This window comes from Coregonus lavaretus (genome assembly GCF_964263955.1).
Source record: "Coregonus lavaretus genome assembly, contig: HAP1_SCAFFOLD_123, whole genome shotgun sequence".
NCBI lineage: Eukaryota > Metazoa > Chordata > Actinopteri > Salmoniformes > Salmonidae > Coregonus > Coregonus lavaretus.
In genome coordinates, this window is record NW_028165834.1 from 279,543 (window position 1) to 293,571 (window position 14,029).

Below are 14,029 nucleotides of genomic sequence, written 5' to 3' on the forward strand. Positions count from 1 at the left end.
CAGACTGTATAGAGTTGTGGAGGACATTAGAGAAGATGACATCTTTATTATCACAGAGGACAATTTCCTTTGCAGCAAATGTTTTAGCTTGTTTTTAATTTGGCCATTGTCTTAAATGCGACAATCATAGTTTGATAATGAACCATATGAAACTGGTGAAGAATAGCTGTATATAGCAAAAATATATTTAGCAGAAGCATAATTGTATTTTAATAGCTACTACAGTGTAGAGATGCAGTGAATTATTTACACCATATAACACAAAATTAAGGGTCCGTGCTATCCGGGATTGTTGGAACATCTCTACCTCATTGAAGTTGACATTTAAATGTTTAAGGTAAGGGTTAAGGTTAGAGTTAGGTAAGGGTTATGGTTAAGGTTAGGGCTAGGGTAAGGGTAGGGGTTAGGGTTAGGGTTAGGGTTAGGGTTAGGGTTAGGGTTAGGGTTAGGGTTTAGAGTAGGGATGTCCCAAGGATCCGTGATAACACTGACCCAAAAATAAGGGTGGAACTTTGTATCTGTTATTAGCGTTATAGGTATTTCAATGGAAATTGAAGACACATTTGATATGGCTTGCTGTTGTTATGAGTAGTTGATTACTCACAAAATAAACTAACTGTTCGCAAAATTGGCCAATTCATATAATGTGTAACAACAAGGTGTGTGATATTTCTGTAATTTAACCTCTGCCCTTACAAAAAAAGATTTCAGTTTTGAAACTGCAGTAAAAGTGCAGTAACTGCAGTCGACTGTGGTATTTTGGACGCAGTAATTGCAGAATAACTGCAGTGTACTGCATTTGAACTGCAGTTATACTGCACTGTAACTGCAGTTACACTGCAAAATTACTGCAGTAAAAAAAAGTGGTATTTTGGACACAGTATTTGCAGCATACTGCAGTTATACTGCACTCTAACTACAGTTATACTACAGTGTACTGCAGTTATACTGCAATCTGACTGCAAAAATATTTGTACGGTTGATATCTAATAGCTTTTGAAATGTTGTCTATCCCCAGTAGTTATGTTGTGAAATACAGTAAGGTGTAATAGCCTACGCTATAATAATGACTCAGTCAAATTAAATACATTTATCATGAGACTGCCACCTCAAATATAATCAAATATACTGTGGATTTAATCCCATTTGAGGTGTATTGATTGTTAATTACATTGGAAATATTGAAATAAAATGTGGATTGGGTTTAAATCTTTATTGCAATGTACTTGTTCTTTATTTTGACTTCTTTCTTAGAAATCCAGTGTCTACAGTTTCAAATGATAGAGCAAGGGTCCTTATGTCACAGACTGTTGTTTATCTCCCTGTCTGTCTGACTCTGATATCTGTGTTCCTACTGTATGAACCCACTTGTACAAAGTCCTGGCTAAAACTTGCCAAAAGTGTGCCACTTGGAACCAGGAAATTATATTTCATCTGACCCATTTATGTTGGTCAAACCAGATGTAACATCCCAACATGTTCAATATTTTCATCTTATCAAAATAGAATTTGCCATATAAACATATAGTCGGATTTATACTAATTTCTAAATGTGCTCATATTGATTGCATTGTTTCCGCGAAATAATAGTTTTGCAACAGCAAAGATTCCTACACTCCCCCTGCTCTTTAAGCAAACAGAGCATAGAACCACCCACACTCCCACACACAAAGGCATATTGGGAAATCCACCGACTCACAGCCAGATCCAGTATAAACAGTCTGGTCAGCTCCTGCTCAGGCACCTTTCTCAGCTCAGCTCTCTTCAGTACCTGGACCCAAAGGAGGACCGCTCAACATGATGCTTCTCTCCCAAACACTCTGCCTGTGCTTGGCACTAGCACTCAGCAATGCTGCTCCAACGTGAGTACTACTGATCAACTGCCAAGCCTTTACATTTACATTTTAGTCATTTAGCAGATGCTCTTATCCAAAGCGACTTACAGGAGCAATTAGGGTTAAGTGTTTTGCTCAACAGCACATCGACAGATTTTTCACCTAGTCGGCTCGGGGATTCGAACCAGCGGCCTTTCAGTTACTGGGCCAACGCTCTTAAACGCTAGGCTACCAAAATGGCTTCTTATTATTCTCTCATCCACGTTCACTGTAGCCACAGCAAAATACACTGCCTCTAAATTGCCTCTGTACTTACTTTGTTAAACTGTTACTTTATTCAACACATTATGGGCTTCGCTGTGCTGTGTTAAGACATGTCTTATGCAACACAATTGGATACTATGCTGCCCCACATTGGCTGGGTTAGTTCCATAAGTTTGTTTGCCAATATCACAGAGGTCAAGGCAGGATCAATAACCCAAACACACAAAGAGTGGTCAAAGTCAGTCGTGTCCCTCAGCACTTCTGTCACTGATTCACCCCATTACCTCATCACTACAGATCACCTTCATATCAGTCAGGTATCCCTTTGAGCTGCTCTATTTGGCTGTGTATAATACAGGATCATTATTGGTCTATCTACCCAGAGGGTGGAGTTATGATGTGCAGTGTATTATCTAATTTCCCATCTCTATGACCTGTCTCATGTCTCATCAGAATGAGGACATTATGGTTTATGATGAATAACGTCTTCCTTCTCTACCCAGGCTCCATGATGTAATGATGGCAGGTGAGTCTAATATCCATATTCCTTTAACAGCCTGTCAAAATGCAGGACCTCACAACTCATTGACTGATCCAGGCATGCTAGGCAAGGCAAACAACTACGGTTGCAACTTGCCATGGAACACGTGTCATTCAATTCCCTTTCAGCCCCTTATGCATGTCCTACATGTTTTTAAATGAGAGTAGCATACATGACTTCCAAATAACCACACCGCACCCTTTCATGTGGAGAAATGTTTGAATAATGAAAAGTAATTCAACCTGCACCTCACCTTGACTCTGACAGGTCCATTAGACCACGGCCACGACCACCACAAGGATGAGGCCCACCACAATGCCAACCCAGACCGGTGTGACGGCATCGAGTTTGACGCCATCACCCCCGACGAGAAAGGAAACACCTTCTTCTTCAAGGGTATCAGGACCATGTTATGAGTCCTATTTCTTGTCCTCATTCTCCCTACAGTGGGCTTGTCATTGTCATGATATGTCATTTTGTCCCCATCAGGATGGGCAGGGTTAAGGGTGCACTCTTAGAAAAAACAGAGCTATCTAGAACGTAAAAGGGTTCTTCGGCTGTCCCCATAGGATAACTCTTTGAAGAACCCTTTTTGGTTCCAGGTAGAACCCTACTGGGTTCCATGTACAAACCTTTCCCCAGAGGGTTCTACATGGAACCCAAGAGAGTTCTACCTGGAACCAAAAAGAGTTCTACCTGGAACTAAAAAGGGTTCTCCTATGGGGACAGCAGAACATCCCTTTTGGAACCCTTTTTTCTAAGAGTGTAGTGGATTAGTTTGTGGGTATTTTGATATGGGCCACCATGCCCTGTAAATGGGGGTTTGTGCTAGATATTAGTGTGTACGGAGAGTGCAAGCTTATATATCCATGAGCATATCTGATCCCAGATCTGAACTATGCTCCTCTAAGGGGATCACCTGTGGAAGGGCTTCACTGGTCCAGCTCAGGTCTCCAATGCCTCCTTCAAGGAGCTAGATGACTACCATCACCTGGGGCACATTGACGCTGCCTTCCGCATGCACAACAAAGAAAAACCTGAAGACCACGATCACATCTATGTTTTCCTGGTACTGTCAATATCAATGATGTAGTCGATATCCATATGAATAGGCCCTTTAACACGTAGTTTTACCAGTGACTCATCAGCTTGAGCAATCTTTTTCAAACTCAAATTATGCAATCATCTACACTTTTTTTAAACATGTGCTACCAATACCATTGTAAACACCCTTCAGAGGCATCATGTCAATAGGTGGCACAGGGGAATGTGCCCCCTCACATTTGTCCTGTAAAAAATACATAAAAAAATATATATATTTATATACAGTACCAGTCAAAAGTTTAGACACACCTACTCATTCCAGGGTTTTTCTTTATTAATACTATTTTCTACATTGTAGAATAATAGTGAAGACATCAAAACTATGAAATAACACATATGGAATCATGTAGTAACCAAAAAAGTGTTAAAGAACTCAAAATATATTTTAGATTTTAGATTATTTGCCTTGATGACAGCTTTGCACACTCTTGGCATTCTCTCAACCAGCTTCACCTGGAATGCTTTTCCAACAGTCTTGAAGGAGTTCCCACATATGCTGAGCACTTGTTGGCTGCTTTTCCTTCACTCTGCGGTCTAACTCATCCCAAACCAGCTCCATTGGGTTGAGGTCTGGTGATTGTGGAGGTCAGGTCATCTGATGCAGCACTCCATTACTCTTCTTCTTGGTCAAATAGCCCTTACACAGCCTGGAGGTGTGTTTTGGGTCATTGTCCTGTTGAAAAACAAATGATAGTCCCACTAAGCGCAAACCAGATGGGATGGCGTATCGCTGCAGAATGCTGTGGTAGCCATGCTGGTTAAGTGTACCTTGAATTCTAAATAAATCACAGACAGTGTCACCAGCAAAGCACCCACACACCATCACACCTCCTCCTCCATGCTTCACGGTGGGAACCACACATGCGGAGATCATCCTACTCTGCGTCTCACAAAGACACGGCGGTTGGAACCAAATATTTCAAATTGTCCATTGCTCGTGTTTCTTGGCCCAAGCAAGTCTCTTCTTCTTATTGATGTCCTTTAGTAGTGGTTTCTTTGCCGCAATTCGACCATGAAGGCTTGATTCACGCAGTCTCCTCTGAACAATTGATGTTGAGATGTGTCTGTTACTTGAACTCTGTGAAGCATTTATTTGGGCTGCAATCTGAGGCTGGTAACTCTAATGAACTTATCCTCTGCAGCAGAGGTAACTATGGGTCTTTCATTCCTGTGGCGGTCTTCATGAGAGCCAGTTTCATCATAGCGCTTGATGGTTTTTGCGACTGTACCTGAAGAAACTTTCAAAGTTCTTGAAATGTTCCGGATTGACTGACCTTCATGTCTTAAAGTAATGATGGACTGTCATTTCTCTTTGCTTATTTGAGCTGTTCTTGCCATAATATGGACTTGGTATTTTACCAAATAGGGCTATCTTCTGTATACCCCCCCGTACCTTGTCACAACACAACTGATTGGCTCAAACGCATTAAGAACTAAACAAATTCCACAATTAACTTTTAACAAGGCACACCTGTTAGTTGAAATGCATTCTAGGTGACTACCTCATGAAGCTGGTTGAGAAAATGCCAAGAGTGTGCAAAGCTGTCATCAAGGCAAAGGGTGGCTACTTTGAAAAATCTAAAATCTAAAATATATTTTGATTTGTTTAACACTTTTTTGGTTACTACATGATTCCATATGTGTTATTTCATAGTGTTGATGTCTTCACTATTATTCTACAATGTAGAAAATAGTAAAAAATAAGAAAAACCCTGGAATGAGTATTTGTGTCCAAACTTTCGACTGGTAGTGTATGTATAATTTTTTTGTTAAATGTTTTGTTGTGGTTTCTCTGTAGTACTACTAGCCACCTAGCAATTTTATGAAGTTGGGTTTAGCTAGCCCAGATAGGTTCCCAATCTCCCAACCTCATAACTAGTTACCAAGACACCATTTCAGGCTATCAATCAAGTTAGAGTAGCTAGCTTGTCTAACTATCTGGCATGCCTGCTAGCAAGATTGGTAGACTTTAGGAAAGCAAGCAATTACTATATGTACTGAATAAGACTCACATTCCTTCAATCTTTTACCCAGGTTTGAGCAGAGATGCAGAGAAGCATATTTAGTTTCCTTAAAAAAATTACCATCAGTCAGGAGACAGAAAGCTCAAGATATATGCTTAGATATGCAGAAAAAATAAACATATTCTTTACATAGAATTAAGCATAATGATTATGGCTCTAGATTGCAGGAAAAAGCTGTTTCGGGTGTTTGAAAAATTGCCATCCTCATGTACTTTGTGCGCCCTCAGATTTTGGGGGTGCATGACACCCCTGACAGCATTCACTTAGCATACTCAGTATACTCCATCCCTCCTCCATTACAGGACAACAAGGTGTTCAGCTACTATAACCACAATCTGGAGGAGGGCTACCCCAAGGACATCCAGCTGGACTTCCCAGGGGTGCCCAGCCACCTGGATGCTGCGGTGGAGTGCCCCAAGGGAGAGTGTACATCAGACTCTGTCCTATTCTTCAAGGGTAAGCCTATTAACCCTTTGATACCCCCCCCCCCCCCCCCCCCCATAAGGACATTATGAACATTTCTCTGGTTCATTGCTATAAACATTTATAGATTATTCAGAGACAACATACCAGGAAATGTGTTATGGATATCAAGTTTTCTAGTCCTAATGTGAGCTGCCTTGCGTATGTTTTCTCCCTCACAGGAGAAGAGGTGTACAACTATGACATCGCCACACAGTCAGTAAAGGAGCGACAGTGGGCCCACCTGCCCAACTGTACGTCTGCCTTCCGTTGGCTAGAGCAATACTACTGTTTCCATGGCCACAACTTCACCCGGTTCCACCCTGTATCTGGGGAGGTGAACGGAGCGTACCCCAAGGACGCCAGGCACTACTTCATGAGGTGCCCCAATTTCGGTAAGAGAACCATGCAAAGGATGTTACCCTTCCTCCTTTATCAAAATCAGTTCATTAAAATATAATCATTAGCATGTTATTGTTGCTAAGGGTAAACCTTTACATTACCATAGTGTCAGAGAAGGCTGGTGGAAAGAGCTATAGGACGATGGGCTCATTGTATTGGCTGGAATGGTATAAATGGAACAGTATCATCAACACATCAAACATATAGAAACCACATGTTTGACTCTGTTCCATTTATTCCATTCCAGCCATTACAATAAGCTCGTCCTCCTATAACTCCTCCCACCAGCCTCCTCTGCACAGTGAACATGCTGTGAGATTAAACAGATGAATAGCAGCATGATGGTAATAACAACACCATTTCAGAGAAAAAAGCTTTTGGATTGTGTTGAGACGTGTTATTGTTGGATTGTAGGCCATGGCGGTGAGGCAAAGGTCCCCAAATGCAGTGAAGTGACTCTGGATGCCATTACCTCAGACGACTCAGGCAAAACCTATGCCTTCACTGGTAAGAACTAAGCCTTTGTGTTCAATTGTGTGCACAACTCGCGTAACCTTGTTTTAATCCTTGAGTTCGTATGGGGACAATTGCCAATTTTCACTTCCGCCCCAATTCCTCAGGTCATATTTATATGCGTCTAGACACGCATCGTGATGGTAAACACGCCTTCCCCATTGCCAGAACCTGGAAGGAAGTGACCAACGGGGTGGACGCAGTCTTCTCCTACAGCGACAAGATCTACATCATCAAGGTGGGTCAAAGGTTGCGGGATGTAGGAGAAGACAGGGACTTCACTTGTAATAAATAACATGTTCAAAGCTTTACTTACTACAGTACCCCTACCTACAGTATATGTACATTTGTACATGGCTACCTCAATTACCTCGTACCCCTGCACATCGACTCGGTACTGGTAGTCCCTTTATAACCATGTTATTTTTACTCTTTATTGTTATTCACTGTGTATTTATTCCTTGTGTCACTTTAACTCTGCATTGTTGGAAAAACACCCATAAGTAAGCATTTCACTGTTAGTCTATACTTGTTGTTTACGAAGCATGTGACAAATACACATTTATTTGATTTGAGTATATAGAAAAATATGTTTATTCAGTCAACTGTTTTGTTACCCATCATGCCTCTGTTTGTCCCATGGCACATAAAACACACCTGAATGGAACCATTTCCTGTTGACAGGGTGACCAAGTTTACATCTACAAATCAGCAGCTCCCTCCACTCTGATTGAGGGTTACCCTAAAAGCCTGAAAGAGGAGCTGGGCATCGAAGGGCCTGTGAACGCAGCCTTTGTTTGTGCAGATCACCATATTGTGCACATTATTCAAGGTAACTAATTGGACATTGAACTTGAGTACATTCAAATCTATCCCAAAAAGTGTTGTTGATCTTTTTACATCAATATTCACAATTAAGGTTCTCAATTTTAAAGGCCCAGTGCAGTCAAAAACGTGATTTTCCTGTGTCAGAAATGATTTGATACTGAGATAAAAAAAAAGCTGCATTGGACCTTTAACACACTCGATGAAAACAAATGTCATTGTCTCTATGTCTCCATGCAGGAAAGAAGATGCAGGACATTGACCTGTCTGCCACCCCTAGGATAGTAGCCAGAGAGGCCCCACTGCCCATCTCCGGCATCGAGGCAGGCACGTGCGGCCCTGATGGCATCAAAGTGTTTGTGGGCTCTGAGTACTACCACTACGAGACCCCCAGGCTCCTGGCTTTCAGCAGGATCCGCCCAGAGCCTAAGAAAATCACCCCAGAAATGATGGGCTGTGTGGAATAGGAGTCAGTTTATGTGAGATCCCTTTTTGAAGAATATCAACTGTGATCATATGTACTCAATAGACAACATGGGGTCTTATTAGAAGATTTGCCAAACTCGCTATCAAAACATATAATCACATGTTAAAGTAACTGTCCAGTGAAAGTTAATATTCCCTTAACTCATACCCAAAAACATTTATTGACTCATCCTATAATCTTTTTTGTGGCCAAAGCATAATTGAGAAAAAACACTTAAAAAACCCCACCTTAAATTTGTATCTCAAACAGAATGTTGAAATAATGCTTGCTATTTCCTCCTTTGGAGGATGAGCTGACTAATCTGCTTTCTACTCGCATTAATTTTTTATGATCGTATACGGCAAAACCATTCTGTTGTGTTGAAAAGCTGCAATTTAACATACTTTAACATAATTTAACATAAAACTATTTCACTCATATTGGAAATAATTATAGGTAATATTTCATAAAAGTCTGGAAACCCTGGGCAGTTACTTTAACTTGACACAACAACTCACAAGTCACCCAAATACTGTATTATCACATTTTATGCTTAACATTTTTGTATGACAGAGATGAGTTGAATTAAAAAGATACAAAGAAACTGAAATAGTGTGATTATATTGCATTCATTTATGAGATAAATAAGATAGAGGAAAAATCAAGTAATACATTCAGATAAGTACATCTACAGTATTACAAGCAAAAATAAGTCTTACATGTAAATGTGATCATGAACTGGTTAATCAAATGTCCTATTACAAATGTATAAGCATTGCTTAATGATATTCTCATGTAGCTGTAAAGAAAAGGTTCAGAGTGTGATGGTTGTTTCAAATCAGGGTGTCACAATCACAGAGCCTCCACTCCAGAGAGGATGGGATTTTCCTCAGCAGGGCTGTCCTTGGTCTCTAAAGCCAGCCGTAGTTGCTGCCAGAAGACCCTGGTGTGCTCACCAGCTCTGGGCCAACTCAGGTAGGATCGTCTCTTCACCAGCTTCCTCATCCGGTGGTAGGGTGACAGCTGGTGGGTATGAATCTCCTCCAGGAACACCAGAATCAGGACGTCCTTCTTCTCATCAAAGAGCCGGAAGCTGGCCACCTGGATCTCCCGGGAGCACCACTCACTCTCCAGGTAGCGGTGGCTGATCAAACAGATGGTCTTGCGGCTTCCATAGATGCCGTCCATAATTTTCTCTATGATTGGTTTGCCTGGCTGGAAGTCCCGGTGGTGGAGACACAGCTTCCAGTCCTGCTCTCCCTCCAGCTCTGGCAGCAGCTCCCTCAGGACCCAGGGTTCATCGTGGGCGTTGTAGGAGATGAACGTATCGTACTGACAGCCATGAGGCATGCACTTATTCCTTTGCTTGGTGTCATAGAGGAAAGCCAGGAAGAGGTAATATCCGTAAATGACCTGCCATTTCAGGAAGTGGTAGGCAAATGATGCTATCAGGGTGAGGAGGACGAGAGAAGTGGTAGAGATGTAGTAGTAAAGTCCTAAGTGTACTGTACAGAACTGAAGCTCAACGTCCAACAGCTTGGTGCCCTTTAGCTCAGCAGGATAGTTGCAGGTAAATTCTCCTGCACCAACAACTTGTGTTTGGTTGTCGCTCTCCATCCACTGGACAAACCAAGCATCGCTGCAGCCACAGGTGAAAGCATTATCTTGCATGTCCAGGTATGTCAAGGCAGGGAGATACCGCAACACTGTCTCATTGACTAATGTTATGTCATTCTTGCTCACCTGCAAGAAAGTGACTCTACTGAGGTTTGCTCCTATGAGGAAATCTAAGGACTGAAGTCGGGCTTTGGACAGGTACATTCTGTTGAGCCTTGGGGTTGGGTGAAACAGCTTTGGTGTGAGGGCTGTGAACTCATTCTTACTGATATCAAGGAACCACAACCGGGGTGTGTGAATAAATGTGTTTGGGTGCAGCTCCTTAATATTAAGATTCCCTGCCTGGAATACCAATAAAGATTTGTCTGCTCCCTCTCAAAATTGGACTGAATAAAATACTGATGCTCACCATATAAGGGAACTTTCCGAGAACTGAGATATTTCCTAGAACTAAGGGGATTCTGATCCAAACATCAAACTGGTTCTAACAACAACACTTTTTTCATTCCAATTTCCCACTGTTGGTGAAATACAAAATGTTTTGATTACTGCTCAACCCACACAAGTAAATCCCTGCAGGAATGTCCATCAGAGCTGTTGCCAGAGAAGTTAATGTTAATTTCTCTACCATAAGCCGCCTACAACACTTTTTTCCAGAATTTGGCAGTATGTCCAACTGGTCTCACAACCGCCAACCACGTGTAACTACACCAGCCCAGGACCTCCACATCCGGCTTCTTCACCTGCGGGATTGTCTGAGACCAGCCACCCGGATAGCTGATGAAACTGTGGGTTTGCACAACCAAAGGATTTCTGCACAAACTGTCAGAAACCGTCTCAGAGAAGCTCATTTGCGTGCTCATCGTCCTCACCAGGGTCTTGACCTGAATGTAGTTTGGCGTCGTAACTGACTTCAGTGGGCAAATGCTCACCTTCGATGGCCACTGGCATGCTGGAGAAGTGTGCTCTTCACAGATGAATCCCGTTTTCAACTGCGCTGGGAAGAAGGCATCGTGTGGGCGAGCGGTTTGCTGATGTCAACGTTGTGGACAGAGTGCCCCATGGTTGCGGTGGGGTTATGGTATGGGCAGGCATAAGCTACGGACAACAAACACAATTGCATTTTATCGATGGCAATTTTAATGCAAAGCGATACCGTGATGAGATCCTGATGCCCATTGTCGTGCCATTTATCCACCGCCATCACCTTATGTTTCAGCATGATCATGCATGGTCCCATGTCGCAAGGATCTGTACACAATTCCTGGAAGCTGAAAATGTCCCAGTTCTTCCATGGCCTGCATACTCACCAGACATGTCACCCATTGAGCATGTTTGGGACAACATTCCACAGGCCACAATCAACAGCTTGATCAAATCTATGCGAAGGAGATGTGTCGCGCTGCATGAGGCAAATGGTGGTCACACCAGATACTGACTGGTTTTCTGATCCACACCCCTAGCTTTAAAAAAAAAAGGTATCTGTGACCAACAGATGCATATCTGTATTCCCAGTCATGTGAAATACATAGGTTAGGGCCTAATTGTCAGGGGTGCTGAAGGTGGGTGTGGTGCAGGAATCAAGCGCAGGACGCAGAAGCTAAGTCCAAAAGACTTTAGTGAGTTATTCACGTAGTACACGAGAACAATAAGCCCGGAGGCGAAATAAAGGCGCACACAGGCGTCAAACAAAAGGCGCACTAACATGTGCGAAAACCTCTCCAAACAACGGAGGGAAGAATACGTAGCTCAGAACACCAAACAGAGGAGCAATCACACACAACACCATACACACACAACGAGAACTAAATAGGACACTAATGAGGACTAACTAGACACAGGTGTACAACATCAAGACAAAACCAAACGAACATGAAACATAGATCGGTGGCAGCTAGTACTCCGGGGATGACGACCGCCGAAACCTGCCCGAACAAGGAGGAGGAGCAGCCTCGGCCGAAACCGTGACAGTACCCCCCCCCCCTTGACGCGCGGCTCCAGCCGTGCGCCGACCCCGGCCTCGAGGACGACCAGGAGGGCGCTGAGCAGGGCGCGCGGGATGGTCCCGGTGGAACTCCGACAGGAGAGATGGGTCTAGGATGTCCCTCCGCGGCACCCAGCACCGCTCCTCCGGGCCGTACCCCTCCCACTCCACGAGATACTGGAGACCCCCCATCCGGCGTCTTGAGTCCAAGATGGACCGAACGGTGTACGCCGGAGCCCCCTCGATGTCCAGTGGGGGCGGAGGAGTCTCTCCTATCTCACCTTCCTGGAGTGGACCAGCTACCACCGGCCTGAGAAGAGACACATGGAACGAGGGGTTAATATTCTTATATTCAACAGGCAGATGTAACCTATAACACACCTTGTTCAATCTTCTCAGGACTTTAAAAGGCCCCACAAACCGCCGACCCAGCTTCCGGCAGGGCAGGCGGAGGGGTAGGTTTCTGGTAGAGAGCCAGACTCGATCTCCGGGTGCGTACACCGGCCCCTCACTGCGGTGGAGATCGGCGCTCGCCTTGTGACGACGGATGGCCCGCTGCAGGTGGACGTGTGCAGCGTTCCACGTCTCCTCCGAGCGCCTCATCCAATCATCCACTACAGGGGCCTCGATCTAGCTCTGCTGCCATCTCGGCCCAGGGAATGTACCGAGCCCACTCTTCAGGCCGGTCCTGGCAATACGACCTCAGAAACCTACCCACATCCTGGTTGACTCGTTCTACCTGCCCGTTACTCTCCGGGTGGTACCCTGAGGTAAGGCTCACCGAGACCCCCAAACGCTCCATGAACGCTCTCCATACTCGGGAGGTAAACTGGGGGCCTCGATCAGACACTATATCCTCGGGTACCCCGTAATGCCGGAAGACGTGGGTAAATAGTGCCTCTGTGGTTTGTAGGGCAGTAGGAAGACCCGACATAGGGAGAAGACGACAGGCCTTAGAGAACCGGTCCACAACGACCAGGATGGTGGTATTCCCCTGAGAGAGGGGAAGGTCTGTCATAAAATCCACCGAGAGGTGGGACCATGGTCGTTGTGGAACGGGCAGGGGTTGTAACTTACCCCTGGGCAGGTGTCTGGGCGCCTTACACTGGGCGCACACCGAGCAGGAGGAGACATAAACCCTCACATCCCTGGCTAACGTGGGCCACCAGTATTTAGTGCTAAGACAATGCACTGTCCGGCCAATACCCGGATGTCCAGAGGAGGGTGACGTGTGAGCCCAGTAAATGAGTCGATCCCGAATCTCGAGCGGAACGTACTTCCGACCCTCAGGACACTGTGGAGGGCTGGGGTCGGTACGCAACGCTCGCTCGATCGATTTCGGCATCGACCTCCCACACCACCGGTGCCACAAGACAAGACTCCGGTAGTATGGGAGTAGGCTCAACGGACCTCTCCTCCGTGTCATACCGCCGGGACAGCGCATCTGCCTTACCATTCTGGGACCCAGGGATGTACGTGATTTTAAATACGAACCTGGCGAGAAACATACTCCATCGAGCCTGGCGAGGGTTCAGTCTCCTCGCTGCCTGGATGTACTCCAGGTTCCGATGGTCAGTCAAAATGAGGAAAGGGTGTTGAGCCCCCTCAAGCCAATGCCTCCACACCTTAAGGGCCTGAACTACAGCTAACAGCTCCCTGTCCCCGACGTCATAATTTCGCTCCGCCGGGCTGAGCTTTTTAGAGTAAAAAGCACAGGGGCGGAGTTTAGGTGGCGTGCCGGACCGTTGAGAGAGTACGGCCCCTATACCGGCTTCAGACGCGTCCACCTCTACCTGAAAGGGTAATGCAGGGTCCGGATGCGCCAGCACCGGAGCCGACGTAAACAGGTCCTTCAGTCTCCTAAAGGCCCTGTCCGCATCAGCTGACCACTGCAGGCGCACCGGACCCCCTTTCAGAAGGGACGTGATGGGAGCTGCCACCTGTCCAAAACCCCGGATAAACCTCCGGTAGTAATTCGCAAAGCCCAAGAAC

At 44.9% G+C, this 14,029-nt stretch overlaps 2 protein-coding genes across 2 annotated transcripts; one reads left to right on the forward strand and one right to left on the reverse strand.

The window, feature by feature from the left end:
• The first annotated feature begins 1,702 nt into the window (after positions 1-1,702).
• Positions 1,703-9,046, forward strand: hpxb (hemopexin b). Its single transcript, XM_084190611.1, has 10 exons — positions 1,703-1,862; positions 2,603-2,625; positions 2,908-3,036; positions 3,552-3,709; positions 6,071-6,224; positions 6,413-6,625; positions 7,047-7,139; positions 7,253-7,383; positions 7,830-7,977; positions 8,211-9,046. Exons 1-10 carry the CDS (start codon positions 1,798-1,800, stop codon positions 8,435-8,437), a joined length of 1,341 nt encoding a protein of 446 aa, XP_084046737.1. The 5' UTR covers positions 1,703-1,797; the 3' UTR covers positions 8,438-9,046.
• On the reverse strand, positions 8,729-12,016 carry LOC311115435 (toll-like receptor 13). Its single transcript, XM_084190612.1, has one exon. The coding sequence runs from the start codon at positions 10,255-10,257 to the stop codon at positions 9,289-9,291; it is 969 nt and encodes a 322-aa protein (XP_084046738.1). The 5' UTR covers positions 10,258-12,016; the 3' UTR covers positions 8,729-9,288.
• Between the last annotated feature and the right edge of the window lie 2,013 nt (positions 12,017-14,029).